Here is an 18,059-nt window from a genome sequence, read left to right on the forward strand (position 1 = left end):
TCCATGAGAGCCAATCAAGGAAGGCTCATCACTGTTAAGATTCAACCTGAAGCAGGGATGTAACGCTAGGAGGTCAGGCCTCTGGGAACTATGTGAGTTTATGGAGAAAGAAGAATTAAAAAGTAGTCTTACTGAATTGTAAACTGGCCTCTAAGGGAAAGAGAATCAGAAGGAGAATTTCTTTTCTTTCCAGGCCACAGCTCCACAGGGAAATTGGGTGGTTAGAGAATGATGCAAGCAGAGGATACTGTTTCTAATGAGCAGATATAGTGGGATGAAAATGCCTCCTCTGTTGACCCTAAGACTGAGCAACACTGGGAAAGACAACATGTAGGGTATCTTTGGAGGTCTTAAGTCTCCACACGGGACAAATTCTTGACTCTCTGCTGTTGTCCTATGTTGTGAGTCAGAGCTTCAGTCTGCATCCTCAGCCATCCAGGGAAGACCTTAACCTTCATGAGGAGAACTTCCTACACATTCTTGAGTGAAGGTGAGTCTGAGAACTCAGTATATACTTCAGGGAAGGAGAAGGGAATAGACCCTGAGACCACTTACCCTAGGTCAGCTGAGAGCCAGGCCTATCTATTCCAGAGTGGAATTGCTGCGGTTGCCTGGTTTGTGATTCGCTATTTATTCAAAATATGTCATTTATTCATTATTGTTAATTTTCTCCATATTTTGTATTCATTCATAATGTTAAAATTAGAAATGAATGTTGAACTGATTAGCACCAGGTTCATGGGTGACAACAAATTGATAGAAAGTTTAAAATGCTTCAAGTAAAAGAATGTACTTCTGCAGATCTTTGCAATTACAAGGAGTTGATAATCAGGGTATTAGTTATGGAGTAGATTTTTTCTGTTTAAGACAAGACTGTGTTTGTACTGAGGAGATTGCAGAGAAGGGAATTCTGGAAAATCTTACCTAGCAATAGAAAAGTTCCTCATGTACTTTTCAGTGTGTATTGCCCTTCCTCTGGGTACCACATGGAAATGACTTTATATGTAAGCAATGCATGCCTGTGAGCCTTAGTCCATAATTATTTCAATCCCCGTGAGACAGGGTGTATTTATATTTGTTAGTCAGTTCCTTTATGTGGTACAAGCCTCTGATCAAGCCTTTGTCTTGTATACTTAGGCAGAACACTTTTAATCCCAGTTTTCAGTGCTTTCTGTCAAAGAAAGTATTGTTGTGTTTTGCCTGCATGGACTACCCTTCTGCCATATAACATCTCCATGTATGTATCTTGCCCGCTTCCATTTTATTCCTATTTGTCACTCTTTTCATATAAATGTGTATATATGTTTACTTAAGTGAAGTTAGTAAAATTTAACCCTTTGCTCGTTTGTCCATATGAAGCTTACAGAATGGGAATTCCGTGTACTACTATACAGTAGGGAAAAATGTCTCCAGTCGGTGTGAGTAGGTCACGAGGAGTATGAGGAGTACATCCCTAGAAACAAACAGAAGCTCAGGTGCTATGGCAGGGGTAGTGGCACCGCGGACGTATATAGTTCTCAGAGCAGGGGTGCCTGGACCCATGTATTCCAATATTATTCTTATAGAATGATAGCTACTTTTATTTAATCATACTTTGCCATGTATCCACTTTGCTCAGTGGATGTCTTCGCATCCAAATTAATAATAAACCATAAGCACATATCGTGAGGGAGGGTTATCCTCACAGTGTTTGTCCCAGCTGGGAAGCCTCCGTATTCCTCAACTCCCTGTGATGTCATCTGAAAGAAACACCTGCTCAGGGCCTTTCTACAGGTTATTCCTCTGACAGGTGAAAATTCCTGAGACAATTTCTTGACTCTTCCATCTCCTCATCCTCCCTTTCTTCTTATCTATTATCACCATCATAGTTACTGCCATTCGCTTTTTCCCCCTTCTCTTAGATACTACCTATACACATTGCGTAGCATGATGGATTTCTATTATGATACATTTATATATTATATACTTTTTTGAGTTCCTTTTAAAACATTTATTTATTTTATGTTTGGGGAGCTGGAGAGATGGCTCAGCCACCAAAAGGGTAGGCTCACAACAAAAAATATTTATGTTTAGAAATGTTCACAGAGAACAGAGGACAACTTGAGTGGGGTGTCTATTTCCTTCTTCCATGTGGGTTGAGCCCTAGGTAATGGCCTCAAATTATCCAGCTTGAAGGTCTCAGCTTAGATCATCTTCTCTGACAGCAACGTCTGGGCATCTGTAAAAATTATTGCTTCTGGATGCGGATGATACAGATTATTGAGAGTGTGTTTAGATTGCCCATGGAGTCACACCCCGACACCTCACACATCATGCTTTTCTTCATAACAGCATCACCATCTATCATGTCATGTTATTACTTATTTCAAAAGAATTTTACAGAAGCATAACTACTTTTACAATGATCACAGATATTTAATTCATATAATCTGGTTAGTTTGTCTATATAGAATATGCTTATACATAAAAACAATATACAGCTAATTTCTTTACTTGGTTGTTTTCTTTGTGTGTCATTGATGTGTGGAAACTTCTGTTTCCCAGCAGTCTCTGTTCATTGTGGAGACAACACCTGAAACAGGGGTGGCAGTCAATGCATATTACTCAAACATAGGAAATAATTTCTCTTGAAATCTGCGGTATGTATAACCTCTTAGGGAAATGCCTCACTGTAAGACAGGGATTCCTAAACAATAAGAGCACTAGAGGTGTTCTGTGAGGTAGCAGACCCGTGGATAAAATTAAGAAATTTGTTTGATCTAGAATGCAAATCATATTGTTTATTCCTTCCAGCAGCATCAATTTTCATGAATATTTCTCATGTTATCTTTTGTCACAGTCACCCAAAGCACATGGAGACACGGAACAATACACACCTTTTACAATTTGTCCTACTGGGATTTTCGCAGGACCCAGAACTGCAGCCTGTTATATGTGGCCTTTTCCTTTCCATGTACTTGATCACTGTAGCTGGAAACTTGCTCATTATTCTGGCCATCATCTCAGATGCCAACCTCCACACACCCATGTACTTCTTTCTCTCTAACCTGTCGTTTGTGGACATTTGTTTTACAACCACTACTGTCCCAAAGATGCTCGTGAATATTCAGACAAAGAGAAAAACAATTGGTTATGCAGATTGCATCACCCAGATGTACTTTTTTCTGATTTTTGTGGAATTGGATAACTTCCTTCTGGCTGTAATGGCCTATGACCGCTACGTGGCCATCTGTCATCCCCTGCATTATGCTAGCATCATGAACCGCAGGCTGTGTGGAATTCTGGTTCTGGTGTCTTGGATTGTGAGTGTCTTGCATGCCTTGTTACAAAGCATGATGGTATTGCAGCTGTCCTTCTGCACAGACTTGGAAATCCCACACTTCTTCTGTGAATTGAATCAGGTGGCCCAGCTCACCTGCTCTGACACCTTTCTTAACGATGTGGTCATGTATTTTGCTCTTGTGCTATTGGCTACTGTTCCCCTCTCTGGCATCCTTTACTCTTACTCCAAGATAGTGTCCTCCATACGTGCGATCTCCACAGCGCAGGGCAAGTACAAAGCATTCTCCACCTGTGCATCTCATCTCTCCGTGGTCTCCTTATTTTACTGCACAGGCCTCGGAGTGTACCTCAGTTCTGCTGTGAGCCACAGCTCACAAGCGAGTGCAACAGCCTCCGTGATGTATACAGTGGTCACCCCCATGCTGAATCCCTTCATCTACAGCCTGAGGAATAAAGACGTCAAAAGAGCCCTGAAGAGGCTCTTAGTGGGCAAACTGTGACTGTAATCCTTACCCTGGGGTTGCAGATATCTTTACCGTTATTGCAGTCACCAAAGCTCAAAAGCCAGAAGCGTGGATTCTGGGATTAGATGGTAGAAGCAGAATATGTTTTATTTATTTTCCGGAGCTTGCATTAGCTGAGCCCAAGCTCAGCACTCTATAAGAACCTTTGTTAAATTTTCTACTTGCTCTCAATCCAGCATTTGTTCCATGTGTTGCCACAGCTTCCCAATTATTCCAAACACCAGGTGAGAAATATGCAGATATGCATTTACCTCATCTGAAACTTGTGTTTTTGCTTTTTGTTTGTATTTACTTTTTTGTTTGTTTGCTTTTTACCAAAGGAGGTAATTTTATTTGTTTATTTTTATGAAATCTTTTTTATTTATTTTACACATTGACCAGTTTCCCCTCCCTCTTCTCCTCCCGGTACCCCCTCCCATCAACCTCCTTCCCATCCACCCCTCCTCCATCTCCATTCAGGCCTCCCATGGTTGTGAACAAAGCATGGCACATTACTTGGGGCAGGACCATGCAGCCACCTCCTGCATCACGGCTGGGCAAGGTAATCCAGCACGAGGAGTCGCTGTGGACAGGTTTTGATCTCACTGCTAGAAGCCCCACAAACAGACCAAGCTACACAAATGTCACACACATTCAGAGGGCTCAGGTTGGTCCCATGCAGGCTCACTAACTGTTGGTTCAGAGCCCATGAGCTCTCACAAGCTCAGGTCAGCTGTCTCTGTGGGTTCCCCGGTCGGTCGAGACCTTGACCCCCGCTGGCTCGCTCAATCCCTCTTTCCTTTCTTCGGCAGCACACTCAGAGCTCCGCCTAGTGCTTGGCTGTGCATCTGTTACTGCTCCCATCAGTTATTACATAAAAGCTCTCCGGTGGCCGGGCGGTGGTGGCACACGCCTTTAATCCCAGCACTCGGGAGGCAGAGGCAGGCGGATCTCTGTGAGTTCGAGGCCAGCCTGGTCTACAGAGCGAGTTCCAGGACAGCCTCCAAAACAATTTAGAGAAACCCTGTCTCGAAACCCCCCCCCCAAAAAAAAGCTCTCCGGTGACAATTAGGTTAATAACCAATCTGATTACAGTAGATGGTCAGTTCAGGCACCGGCTGCATTATTGCTAGGAGCCTTAGTTGAGTTCATCTTTGTGGATTCTTGGGAGTTTCGCTGGCCCCAGGTTTCTCCCTAACCCAGAAATGGTCCCCCCTATTACTCTCTACTTCTGTCCGGACCCCATCTAATCTCCCATGCTCAGCTCACCCAATCCGATTTCCTCATGTTTCCAACCTCCCATCTCTTCTCCCTCGCCCCCAATTTACCTAGGGGATCTCTTCTATTTCCTCTTTCCAGGGAAATCTATGCATCCCTCTTCGGGCCCTCCTTGCTATGCAGCTTTTCTGGGTGCTGTGAATTATAGATTGGTTATCCTATATTTTATTTCTAATATCCACTTATCAGTGAGTACATACACTATTTGTCTTTCTGGGTCTGGGTTACCTCACTCAGAATGTTTTTTAGTTCCATACATTTCCCTGCAAATTTCATGAGGTCATTGGATTTTACTCCATTGTATAGGTTTTTCCTTATCCATTCTTCAGTTGAGGGGCATCTAGATTGTAAAACGTGCATTTAAAGATATATACCAAATACAGAAAGATATACATGAGTTTTACTGTATACTTAATAATAGAAACCAAACCTAGTAATCCATGCAATTTATATACTTGTTGTAGAGGAAAGTCTGACAGACAAAGTCTTCAGTGTGAAAAACTTTGTGTATAACTACACTGACTCTTCTTTCATAATATGGGATTCAATATGCCAGTGTGCTTTATATTTGAAGATTGCAGTCCTTAACAGTTCATTAACTTAAGTTTTATTGATTTAGAATTTGCATATATTTGTAGGCTATGATGTTTTGATACATCATACAATGAGTAGTGGTCAAATCAAGGTAACTAGCATATCCATCACTTTAAACATCAATTAAATTTTGGTAGAGTATATTCGAAAGTCCTTTGTTCCCACAATTTTGATGTATAGCATGCATAATTGTTAACCGCTTTCCCCTTATTGTGTACATGGTGCTGCTTCCTTCTGTGTAACACTGATATAATGTTTATGACTTTTGCTCAGCTTGTTTTCCCAAGCCAGAACCAAAAGAGGCCATGGAGCCGTCCACTCCACCATTAATTTCAATATATATAATTTGGGGTTGTTTTATTCCTAAATTCACTTAGCAGAAAAGTAGTAGTAGGTTTCCCCTTAGTGCTTATGTTATCAATATGGAAAAAGCAACGTGGTGCTCAAATAGAAGCTTCATCTCTCCTGATTGGCATTTGCAAGTGCTGGGAAGTGTTAACACAGTAAAGGGAGAAGACAGCAATCATCCATCTTGTCTAGCCATGAACCTTGAAATTCACAGCTTGGATCAGCAAGAGTGAGACTGCACTGCAATTTGTATGATGCCACTATTGTGTTAGAGGAATTGCTCAGTGGCTAAGATCATTGTTTGGTCTTCCAAAGTACCCAGGTTTGAATCCTAACACCCACATGGTGGCTCACATCTGTCTACAGTTCCAGTTCCAGGGCATCTTCTGGAACACGTTGCAAAGACATACATACAGGCAAAATAATATATACAAAATAAAATTTAGAATGAGATGTCACCATTGGGGAAAGCATTCATGGATATCTCTCCTCTCTCTCTCTCTCTCTCTCTCTCTCTCTCTCTCTCTCTCTCTCTCCCTTCCTCGCTGTCACTCCCTCCCTTTCTTTATTTCTCCTTCTCCTCTTTCTCTTGCCTTCTCTATGCTTTATTACTTTACTTTAGACTGTGTCATATTATATAGCTCAAGTCGAACTAAGACTCATGATCCTCTTGCCTCAGCCTCCCAAGTTCTGGAATGACATGTGTGGACCCCTTTGCCAGGCTGTATTATTTCTTACATGTCCCTAATAATCTTCCATTACAACTAAATGGAAGATTACTTTAAATTAAATCAAGAAGTTAAAGGTACACGAAAAGGTTTTACTTTAAGATTTGAATTTTGCTTTTAGCTAGAAAATGTGGTACATGTACACAGGGAGGTTCATCCAGTAAGAGACAAAGTTCAAGTGATTAGCATCTAAGTTAAAAAAGTGAAATTCACAGAGGTAATTACATATTTCTTATTATATGTGGAATACAGAAAAAGCATATGAAAATGAAAAACATATAGATGTATTATGTTTCCGTTGCTATGACCAGAAGCATATAGAAGAAATTTGTTTGGCTTATGTTTCCAGAGGGAAAGATCATAACCGCACAGAAGTGCAGAAGCAAGAGGCCTGAGAAGGAATCTGGAAGGCCATATCTCAAACAGGAAGCAGAGAAAGAGAGAGAGAGAGAGAGACAGAGACAGAGACAGAGAGAGACAGAGACAGAGACAGAGAGAGACAGAGAGAGACAGAGACAGAGAGAATGAGAGGTGGGCCAAGGCTATAATTCTTTGAAGCCCATTCCCAATTATGTACTATCTACAAAAAAGATCAATGTCCTAAAGGTTATAAACACACACATACACACACACACACACACACACACACACACACACACTACAGCTAACAACTCAGGATGAGGTGTTCAATTACATGTGCCTGTAACAGGACATCTTACTTAACTTACAACAGTGGATTAATAAGAGTGAAGGGGAAATCAAAATGGGAAATAAAAATGGTGACAAAGGGGCTAGAGAGTTGGCTGTCTGTTTAAGAGCACTGGTGTTCTTACAGAGACTCAAAGTTCAGTTCTTAGCACTTACATTGGGGATAGTGGATTCATAAAAGTTCTACTTTCAATATCCCTCATGAACATTGATGCAAAAACACTCAATAAAATACTGGCAAATCAGATCCAAGAACACATCAAAAAAATCATTCACCACGAAGGGATGCAGGAATGGTTCAACATACAAAAATCCATCAATGTAATCCACCATATAAACAAGATGAAAAACAAAAATCACATGATCATCTCACTAGATGCAGAAAAAGCCTTTGACAAAATCCAACACCCTTTCATGATAAAGGTCTTGGAGAGATCTGGGATAACAAGACCATACCTAAACATAATAAAAGCTATATACAGCAAACCAACAGCCAACATCAAAATAAATGGAGAGAAACTCAATGTAATTCCTCTAAAATCAGGAACAATACAAGGCTGTCCACTCTCTCCATATCTCTTCAATATTGTACTTGACGTTCTAGCTAGAGCCATATGAAAACAAAAGGAGATCAAGGGGATACAAATTGGAAAGGAAGAGGTCAAACTTTCATTATTTGCAGATGATATGATAGTTTACATAAATGACTCAAAGAACTCTACCAGGGAACTCTTACAGCTGATTAACACCTTCAGCAAAGTGGCAGGTTACACCATCAACTCAAGAAAATCAGTAGCCCTACTATATACAGATGATAAAAGGGCTGAGAAAGAAATCAGAGAAACATCAGCCTTTACAATTGCCACAGACAACATAAAATACCTTGGGGTAACGTTAACCAAACAAGTGAAAGACCTGTATCACAAGAACTTTGAGTCTTTAAAGAAAGAAACCAAAGAAGCCCTCAGAAAAGGGAAAGCTCTCCTATGCTCTTGGATAGGTAGGATCAATGTAGTAAAAATGGCAACCTTGCCAAAAGCAATCTACAGATTCAATGCAACCCCATTAAAATACCATCACAATTCTTCACAGACCTTGAAAGAACAATAATCAATTTTGTATGGAAAAACAAAATATCCAGGATAGGCAAAACAACCTTACTCAACAAAGCAACATCTGGAGGCATCACCATCCCTGACCTCAAGCTCTATTTTAGAGTTATAGTCCTGAAAACAGATTGGTATTGGCACAAAAATAGATAGGTAGACCAATGAAATCAAATTGAACACCCTGATATTAACCCATACATGTATGAACATTTGATCTTCTACAAAGAAGCTAAAAATATACAATGGAAAAAAGAAAGCATCTTTAACAAATGGTGCTGGCATAACTGGATGCTGGCATGTAGAAGAATGCGGATAGATCCATGTCTATCACCATGCACAAAACTTAAGTCCAAATGGATGAAAGACCTGAACATAAATCCAACCACACTGAATCTCTTAGAAGAGAAAGTGGGTGGTACCCTTGAATGAATTGGTACAGGAGCCAGCTTTCTGAACATAACACCACTAGCACAGACAGCGAGGTCAACAGTTAATAAATGGGACCTCCTGAAACTGAGAAGCTTCTATAAGGCAAAGGACACAGTCAACAAGACAAAAAGGCACCCCACAGATTGGGAAAAGATATTCAGTAGCTCCACATCTGACAGAGGGCTGATTTCCAAAATTTACAAAGAACTCAAGAAGCAAGTCTCCAAAACATCAAAGGATCCAATTAAAAAGTGGGCTGCAGAACTAAATAGAGAATTTTCAATAGAGGAGTCTAAAATGACTGAGAGGCACTTGAAAAAGTGCTCAACATCCTTAGCCATCTGGGAAATGCAAATCAAAACAACTCTGAGATACCATCTTACTCCTTTCAGAATGGCTAAAATCAAAAACACCAACGACAATTTGTGCTGGAGAGGTTGTGGTGAAAGGGGACACTCCTCCACTACTGGTGGGAATGCCAACTTGTACACCCACTTTGGAAATCAGTATGGAGATTCCTCAGAAAATGGGAAAAAACCTACTACAAGACCCAGCAACTCCACTCTTAGGCATATATCCAAAAGATGCCCATTCATACAACAAGTATATCTGTTCCACTATGTTCATAGCAGCTCTATTTGTAATGGCCAGAACTTGGAAGCAACCTAGATGCCCCTCGACCAAAGAGTGGATAGAGAAAATGTGGTACATTTACACAATGGAGTACTATTCAGCAGAAAAAAACAATGGAATCCTGAGATTCGCAGGCAAATGGATGACACTAGAAGAAACCATCCTGAGTGAGGTAACCCAGTCACAAAAAGAGAAACATGGTATGTAATCACTCATATATGGATTTTAGACATAGATCTGGGTAGTGCCAGCCTACAGTCCCATGGCCAGAGAGTCTGGGAGACAGAAACTTCATCCAATGGCTGATGGAAGAAGAGGCAGACTCCTGCAGCTAAACACTGAGCTGAACTCAAGAAATCCAGTGACAGAGAGGGAGGACTGATGACCAAAGGGGTTAAGACTGGGCTGGTTTAACCCCCAGAAACAGCTGACCTGACAAGGGTTAGCTCTTGAATCCCAGACTGATGGCTGGGAACCCAGCATGGGACTGATCAAGATCCCCTAATGTGGGTGTCAGTGAGGAAGCCTAGGTAATCTATTGAGCCTTGGGTAGTAAATCAGTATTTATCCCGGGTATACAAATGGATTTTGGGCACCCATCCAACAATGTGAGATGCACTCTCACCCTGAACTCTTGGGGGGAGGATCTAGGCCCTACCCTGGGTGAAATGACAGACTATGGACACCCCCATGGACGGCCTCACCCTCCCTGGGAAAATGAGGGGATATTGGAGGGGTTGGTGGGAGGGCGTGGGAGGAGGAGAGGGGAAGGGAGAGGGACCTGGAATTGACATGTGAAGCAACTTTGTTTCAAATTTAAATTTAAAAATAAAAAATGCAAAAAACCTCCTTACCATAGTATGCAACTCAAGCTTTTAAAAATTAAACCGATTTTGTCACATTATTAAAAAAAGGTTTTACTTTCAGAGGATCTGTGTTCTCTTCTGGCCTCCATGGGAACATACATACACAAATAAATAAATAATAAAATATTTTTAGGAAGAATAACAGAGAATGGTTATTGTCAAAACTGTTATACGCAGTGTGGAAATGTAACGGCACTCCTAATTACACATGCTTTACTGCGTGTTATTCTAGAAATATGGGGCTCATTAGTTAAACAGCAGGCTGTTAGGTGAGGGTTATTTTTCCTATCAGTGTAAAAGTATCAGATAATACAGAAAAAATCATGGAAGAGGCTAAAATAACAATAAGGATGTCTCAAAAACCCATAAACAACCATGCTATTGAGTACCTAATAAAAGCCCATAATACACAAAAATCTCTGTATACATAGACAGCATGAATACTATTTTCTTATCTAGGCTGGCAATTCTGCCTCCAAGAACCAAAGACCATCCTATAGAAACCAAACACCAAGCATTTGAAGCCCTCTTTTGAGTTGTTGGCCAGGCTGTCCTGGGACTTACCAAGCTTACAGCCTATTGCCGTTACCTATGATCACTCACACACACCAGTGTGGAAGATAAATCCCTATTGATGAAAACATCCTGGGCTTCAGATACAGGACTCAGAGATGCCTGAGCTAGAATTGATCTGAGTGCCTCCTCTCTGAGGACTGGAGTTCATGACCCCAGAAAGCACCATGCATACTTTCAAAGGAGGGAAGCAACCAGTAGTCCTATCCAGCTTTGATGTTTATGAACCACAACCACAATGGCCAGTGTGACACTACAACTCTAGGGGTGTAGTAGTGGCACACATACCTTGGTAGTAAGCAACAACTTTAACTAGACTTAAGACCCTGCCAGCAGCAGAGAAACTATGCCTGGTTCTGAAAATCTAGCTAACTACCAATGGTTAGTGAAGTCACGGATCTCGGAGGTAAACCTACAACCACCACTGTACTACATGAGCCTAATACACTGTAAGTATTTGCCCTAAAACCAAAAGATAAATGTAGTTCCCATCCCTTGTCAAAGAAATTTCTCTTTGCAAGAGATGGAGACTATGACAGAAGATCACAACAATGCAATACAGAGCTGTGGAGGACAAGTCTCAATGGATATTTCTACAAAACACTTGTACATCCAAGGTTCAAAGGACATTTGGTAAGAGGGGGCAGTAAAATGGTAAGAGCTAGCAAATCGGGGATTTTCCTGTGAGGTGGTGTTGCCTAGCATTTTAAGGAGCTATACCTGTAGACTTTCTAAACATGATCTGAACAAGAGTAACACAGTAGACACGCTAACACGGATAGAGTTAAGACCATGAGGCAACCCTGCAAAATGAACGCTAGGAAACTAGAGACTTCTGAGAATGAGAGAGACAGTCTTCCCTAGGGAAGAACACACCAATTGATAATACAATACCAAACGGTCAGCTCCGAGAACATACACTCAAGTAACATTATGTAAATTGAGGTTCTATTTATGTATTTAGAATATATAGTCACATAAAATTCATGATGAAAGGTCATGATTTGAAAGAACAAAGAGAGGTATATAGGAGCGTTTGGAGTGAGTAAGGGGGAAGCTAATTTTATTATAATCTCAAAAATAAATAAGTTACATTTGGACAACTAAGAAAACTTTCATCATTTGTCTTTCATTGACATTACTGTATTGGCTTTGGGGAAGTGCAGGGAGAAAATGGTATGGATGAAGACTATGAAAAAAGGCTCCTACAGTAGGTGAAAATCATCATCAATTCTCTTCCCTCACTTTGACTACGTGTCTCATCTCAGACAGTTCTCTTTTTCCTTTCTTTCCTACTAAAATAAAATTTTTTTTCTGTTTTTATTATTATTTTTACATTGTTCTCTTTGATGCATGAATTAGTTTTGATATTACCTAAAACAGCTGTGTGATGTAGGATATCAGCTTCCTTACTCAATGATCTTCTGCTAAAACACACAATTACGCTTTTATCTATTTCTATTAAAATAGATAACATTCTGGGCTGTAAAGCTGAAGCTCTTGTGTGACTATAACTGTGCTGTTCATCATGGAATCTTAGAGGATGACTTACACATCTAGTCTTTACCAGTTTTGGATATTAGAAAGTAAGGATGAGCATATGTCCGGAATCACAAGAACAATTAGGGAAGAAAAGAGTAAGCTTATCTTGAAGGAACTCACAGTTTAATATGGGGACATGAATACAAATGAGTCAGCCAAGATGGGTATGGGGTGCACACCTTTAATCCCGGTCAGGAGGAAAAGGGAGGCAAATGTCTGAGAAGTTGCAGGCTAGCCAGAGACACACAGCGAGATTCTGTTTCAGAAAAGAAATGTCTCATGCGGTTCTGTCTGCTATTTTTGTGAGTTGTCTCAAGGCACCCACAGATTAGTGAAGGCAGTGCTGTTGTAAAGGTAGACTGATGGGCTATTAGAAAGAACCGAAGCAGTTGGAGAAACAAAGGAAAACCCATCACCTATGGATTATGGGGGTCAAACTACCTCATATACTGTGACTGTTTATTTACAGAAGAATTAAAATCAGAAGTGTTCATGATAAAAATTTAGAGAACAATAGTAGGGAGTTTAACATTTTGTTTTTTAGTGTTACACAGAGAGGGTAGTCACCTGTCTGCCTCATTGCCACGTAGCTCAGGATGGCTTTGTGATCTTCCTTCACCAGCTTATAGAGTGTTGGGCTTCTAGGTCTGTATTACTATTATAATATTACTATGCAGTTCTTATATTAGTGATAGCAAGCCACACAATCAGCACATTATCTTTGTTTTGTCTGTCTACCACTTTGTGTTATGATACTGATTTTAGCTGTTTCTTTTTTATAGAAAATGAAAAGTTTTTATTTTTCTATCTCTACATTTTTCCTATCTCATCACGTTTTTTCCTCAGTCACCAACAGAATTTTCTTTCTGATTTAGTGTAAATGTAAAGCATATCCAGGAGAGTAGTAGCACAATGAAGAAACTAATATTCTGACTAAGTGTAGAAATTCTTTAGACTGGGAATAGAGATGACATTGTTTAAAGAAGGGCACTGCTCTTTCAGAGGACCCGAGTATGGTTCCTGGTACCCATGTTGGGCTGCACACAACCTCAGGTAACTGTAGCACCAAAGTAATAGAGCTGTGTCCCTGTGGATGCCAGCACTCACATGCACAGACATACTGACGAATACACAGATAAATATTTGTATTTTTTTTAGTTTTACGAGACAGGGTTTCTCTGTCTTGTTTTGGAGGCTGTCGGTCCAGCCCGGCCTTGAACTCACAGAGATCCGCCTGCCTCTGCCTCCCGAGTGCTGGGATTAAAGGCGTGCACCACCACCGCCTGGCTAAATATTTGTATTTTAAAAAGAAAATTATTTAGGCTTCACAATACATCATATGATTTTCGTAGTCCTTGTACTGTCCAACCTCATGATGTGTTGCTACCATTTTCTTCTAGTCAGAAATGTGGGGGGTAGGGACACAAAATCTAAGTCTGTCACTGTGGTCATCTTGTTTATGTGAACACATCTACAGGCATCAGACTCACAGGACAATCAAGGTGATACCACAATAAGTGAATTGCAATTGGGGGAGGGGTTGTTAAGTAACATAGTGACAATATGATAGTCTAAGACCATTGACTCTTGACTTCCCCTGGTGTGGGTAAATGACCTTGCTTCCATCTCAGGGAAAATCCTTTGAAAGAATTTGGCATTTTTTTTCTTGTCTGAGAAAACTCATGCATCTCATGAGATTGGAGGTCAAATGTTAGTCATGAACTTTCTGTTTCTGGAATTTCCTCAGGAGGTAGTGCTGTAGCTTCCCCTGTTTGGATTCTGTGTCCACACACCTAGTTATGAGCCCTTGTAGTCTGTCCCAAGTATCCTGGCTATCAGTGTAGATTTCCTTCTCTTCACTCCTCACATACTTCTACCAATCTGTTGCTGACATTTTCAACCTCTGTCTCCTTTTCAAAGACTTCATAGAATACCTGGACAAGCAAATAATCCTAGCTTTCCTCAAACAATCCCTCTTTTCCATTGTGTCTGAGTGCCTGCAGGATTTACTCAAATGGCCCATGAAAGCTATTTGGCCATTTAAAGTGTGAAACCACTAGAGGAAAACAGAGAAAATAGTTGAAGGCGTAAGCATGGGTAATGACTTTCTAATTAGACTGTAGTATCGTTAAATAATATAGCAATAATTGATAGGTTGGATTGCACAAGATTCGGAGTCTTGTACACAGTAAAGAAAAAGAAAGCAACAACACAGAAATGCACCTTACATAACAGGAGAAGATCTCAGTCAGTTCTTCCTTTGTTTACTATCTGGTTGTACCCAACACTATAAAATAACAAAACATTATGGGGATTGGAAGAGATAGCTCAGAAGAAAAATGTTTGTCTTGCTGGAGTGAAACAGGAGTTTGGATCTGCAGCACCCACATAAAATGCTTGGTGAATGTGACTTTCCCAATGTAATTCCAGTTCTCAAAAGGCAGAGACAGAGTATTCCAAGATCTGAAACACCTGACGTCAATCTCAAGCACACACACACACACACACACACACACACACACACACACAATACATACACACACAATACACAATACACACTCAATGCATACACACACACCCTCACACACAATAAATACACACATACACACATACATGCACACACATACACACACATACACAATACACAAATACACACATACACACACACTCACACACACAAAATACTGTGTGTGCTTATACATATGCAAATATACATACATCCTGCACACAGAGATACAAGTTAAAAATTGACATCCAAACAAAAAGCCAAATTAATAAATAAGCATCTGAATTAAAAGAGATTTCTCAGAAAAATAAATGTTATTGGAAAATTAATGAGAGAAACAAACACACCTTATCCTTAACCATAAAACAAGCACAAATAGAAGCTACAAATAGATTCCTTAACTTAGCTAAAATGGCCATTTTGAAAAAGGAAAAGAAGCCAGGCTGTCAAAGTGCAGAGGAAAGGGCACATATGTGTGGAAGAGGGGATATACTAGCTCAGCCACTCTAGGGACCAATATGGAGGCTCCTCTGACAACATACTGGTGTGATCTTGTTATTCCATCCGTGGTGGCTCCAGTCAAGAGACTGTGTATTAGGGCAGCCCAGGAAAACCAGCTTTAAGAAAACCATGCTGCAGACAGGGCTCAAAGGGAAACTGCACAGAGCATAGCAAACTGAGACCTTTTTTTTAGGGGTTAGGAAAAACAACAAATGCATATTCTGATGGTTTCTCTTTATTTTCTCAAGTTGAATTTCTCACGATGCTTCTGTGTTACATTCTCTGTTTTCTCTATTCTGTCTCTTATTCTAACTCCATCTTTACTCCTGTTGTTTCCCTTCTAATTGTCTTATACATGGTATTATCCTTCTCTCATGGTGTCTCTCTCATGAAATTCCATTCCCTTTTTTTCTTCACAATTTAAATACCTCCAAAATCTTTCAGGGATTGTGTTTGAAGGTCACGCTTCATTTCTAAGTAAATGATAAGGAACAGAGTCATCTCCACATCTCACATGCAATAGATCTAAATAGCTGGTGACAGGGCACAGAAGGAGCTCGTTCACTTTGTCAGCTGTCACGTCTGCCGCGCAGCCTGTGTCCAAGAACGTGCAGAGAGTGTCGGGGATTGACAACACAGAGACTCGTTCAACGATGTAAAGAAAACTTTAAGCAGGCCCCAAAAAGGTTCAAGAAAACTTCCTAAAAAAGGCTCCCTCCAGAGAAGCTTCTGCTCTCTCCTCTACCCTGGCTGGTTCTGCTCTGACACCAGAGGTGGATGTGGGTGGGTCTGAAGGTGCGGTTAGTCTTTTGACAAGGTCGAGGTCAGGGCGGTTTCTGTGGGCAGGCCTTTTCCAGGAACTTATTGCCCTGGGCATTGTATTGTTTTTAGTAAACATGTTTTTAGTAAACATTGTCTTACAGCTGCCTACTCCCAGGCTGAAGGGGAAGTGGGTCTCTGCTCAAGGTCTGGTGTCCCCACAGTCAGCTCCCTAGGGCACAGAAGGAGCTCGTTCTCTTCCTCAGCTCCCTAGGGCACAAAAGGAGTTCGTTCTCTTCGATTCACCCCTTTTTATTTTCAAATGAGGCACTCCTGGCTTAAGTCAAGTAGGGTCACCCTCCCTTGCCCGTCTTCGGGGGACCTTGAACCCCTGTCTTAGGTGGGAGGGGTCTTCCCCACAGGTTGCCCGTCGACGGAGTCACCCCAACCTTAAGTCATCTGTAACCAACCTTCATGGCTACTGGGATTGCCATGGGCTAAGCTAAGCAATACTTGGTTACGGATCTCTTGCCTCTGGAACAAGGCACGTTTGAGCTCGGCAAAAAGCCAGAATGCCTACCACCACTGCCACCATTTCCAGGACCCCCAATGACATGGCGCCTCTCCATCACTGTACCCATCACCAGATCTGGGCCATAACATTCTACCAGCCTTCGTCTGTTATAAGGGTAACCTGCACGTGATTTACATTCTGTGACAAGGGTAACCCACATGTGATTTACATTTACAATTTGATAAAGTTTACAGTCATTCCAAGATCTGCTCAGGAAAGCATTTAGAAAGTGCACTTGCACAGATACATTAGGTACAATCATTGATGTTACACATGTAGCATTATGAAAAATATGAACAATAGGCTTGTTGCACTATCCACAGAGCACCAATTTGTTCCTGTGGTGATGCAGTTTGTTGATTTAACGTCAGCTGATTATGCGACTTGAGCCAAAGTCTCCTTTTTGTCGCATTAGGACAAGTTGCATTTCTCCAGAAAAATACACTGGCCTAGGCGCGATTCCAGAAACAGGAACCACCAAGTCTGATATTTCAAGTGACCATGTCCTGTTCAAATACTGAAAAGAGGCTTTTGTCACTCATCACAGTCCATACCAATGTCCAAATGTTTTAAATGGGTCCTTTTTCCCCTAAAGGGAAAAACTGGCAAAATGAATTCTGTTGTTTCAAGGTGTGCCAAGGGCAGACAGTTAGTCTTTCCAGTTCTCTGTTGGCTTTGGGATGAAAACTTACGGGTCCGGAAGGCTGATGCAGCAGGTCTGTTGAGAAACTGGAAATCTCGAACTGACTGTTTTCTTTCTTTCTTGGGCTGTAGATTCGATGACATCAAGGGTTAGGAACACTGATTTAGGAGATCTCACTCAAACTGGCTTAGGTAGGCTCCCATGGTCTCAGGTCCAGTTTTTCTCTGCTCCATGCATCTCACTAAATGGTCTGACAGCTGCCGAAGCGTTATTCTTTTCCTGCAAGAAAACACAAACATGCCCTCGACCCCAAATTAGGGTCTTCTCCACTGTCTAGTGCATGGATGTCTCCATTTGACCTGGGCCATGGTTGCTCAAGTTCCATCATGCCAGAATCTGTCTGAAGCTCACTGGCATTCACATTATAAATTTTTTTCTTTTTTGAACTGTTGAAGCTGGACCATAACAGTAGAAGGATTTGTC

The 18,059-nt window shown here is 41.0% G+C and overlaps 1 protein-coding gene across 1 annotated transcript; it reads left to right on the top strand.

Moving 5' to 3' along the window:
- Nucleotides 1–2,852: 2,852 nt before the first annotated feature.
- LOC101823681 (olfactory receptor 1078-like) lies at nt 2,853–3,782 on the top strand. The gene has a single exon (XM_005083364.1). The coding sequence runs from the start codon at nt 2,853–2,855 to the stop codon at nt 3,780–3,782; it is 930 nt and encodes a 309-aa protein (XP_005083421.1).
- The last annotated feature ends 14,277 nt before the right edge of the window (nt 3,783–18,059 follow it).

The sequence above is a fragment of the Mesocricetus auratus genome, unplaced genomic scaffold (genome assembly GCF_017639785.1).
Source record: "Mesocricetus auratus isolate SY011 unplaced genomic scaffold, BCM_Maur_2.0 Super-Scaffold_100676, whole genome shotgun sequence".
NCBI classification, from domain to species: Eukaryota; Metazoa; Chordata; class Mammalia; order Rodentia; family Cricetidae; genus Mesocricetus; species Mesocricetus auratus.

Excerpts from the sequence above, each read along its gene's own strand:
- LOC101823681 (XM_005083364.1), top strand. The coding sequence starts at position 2,853 with ATGGAGACACGGAACAATACACACCTTTTACAATTTGTCCTACTGGGA.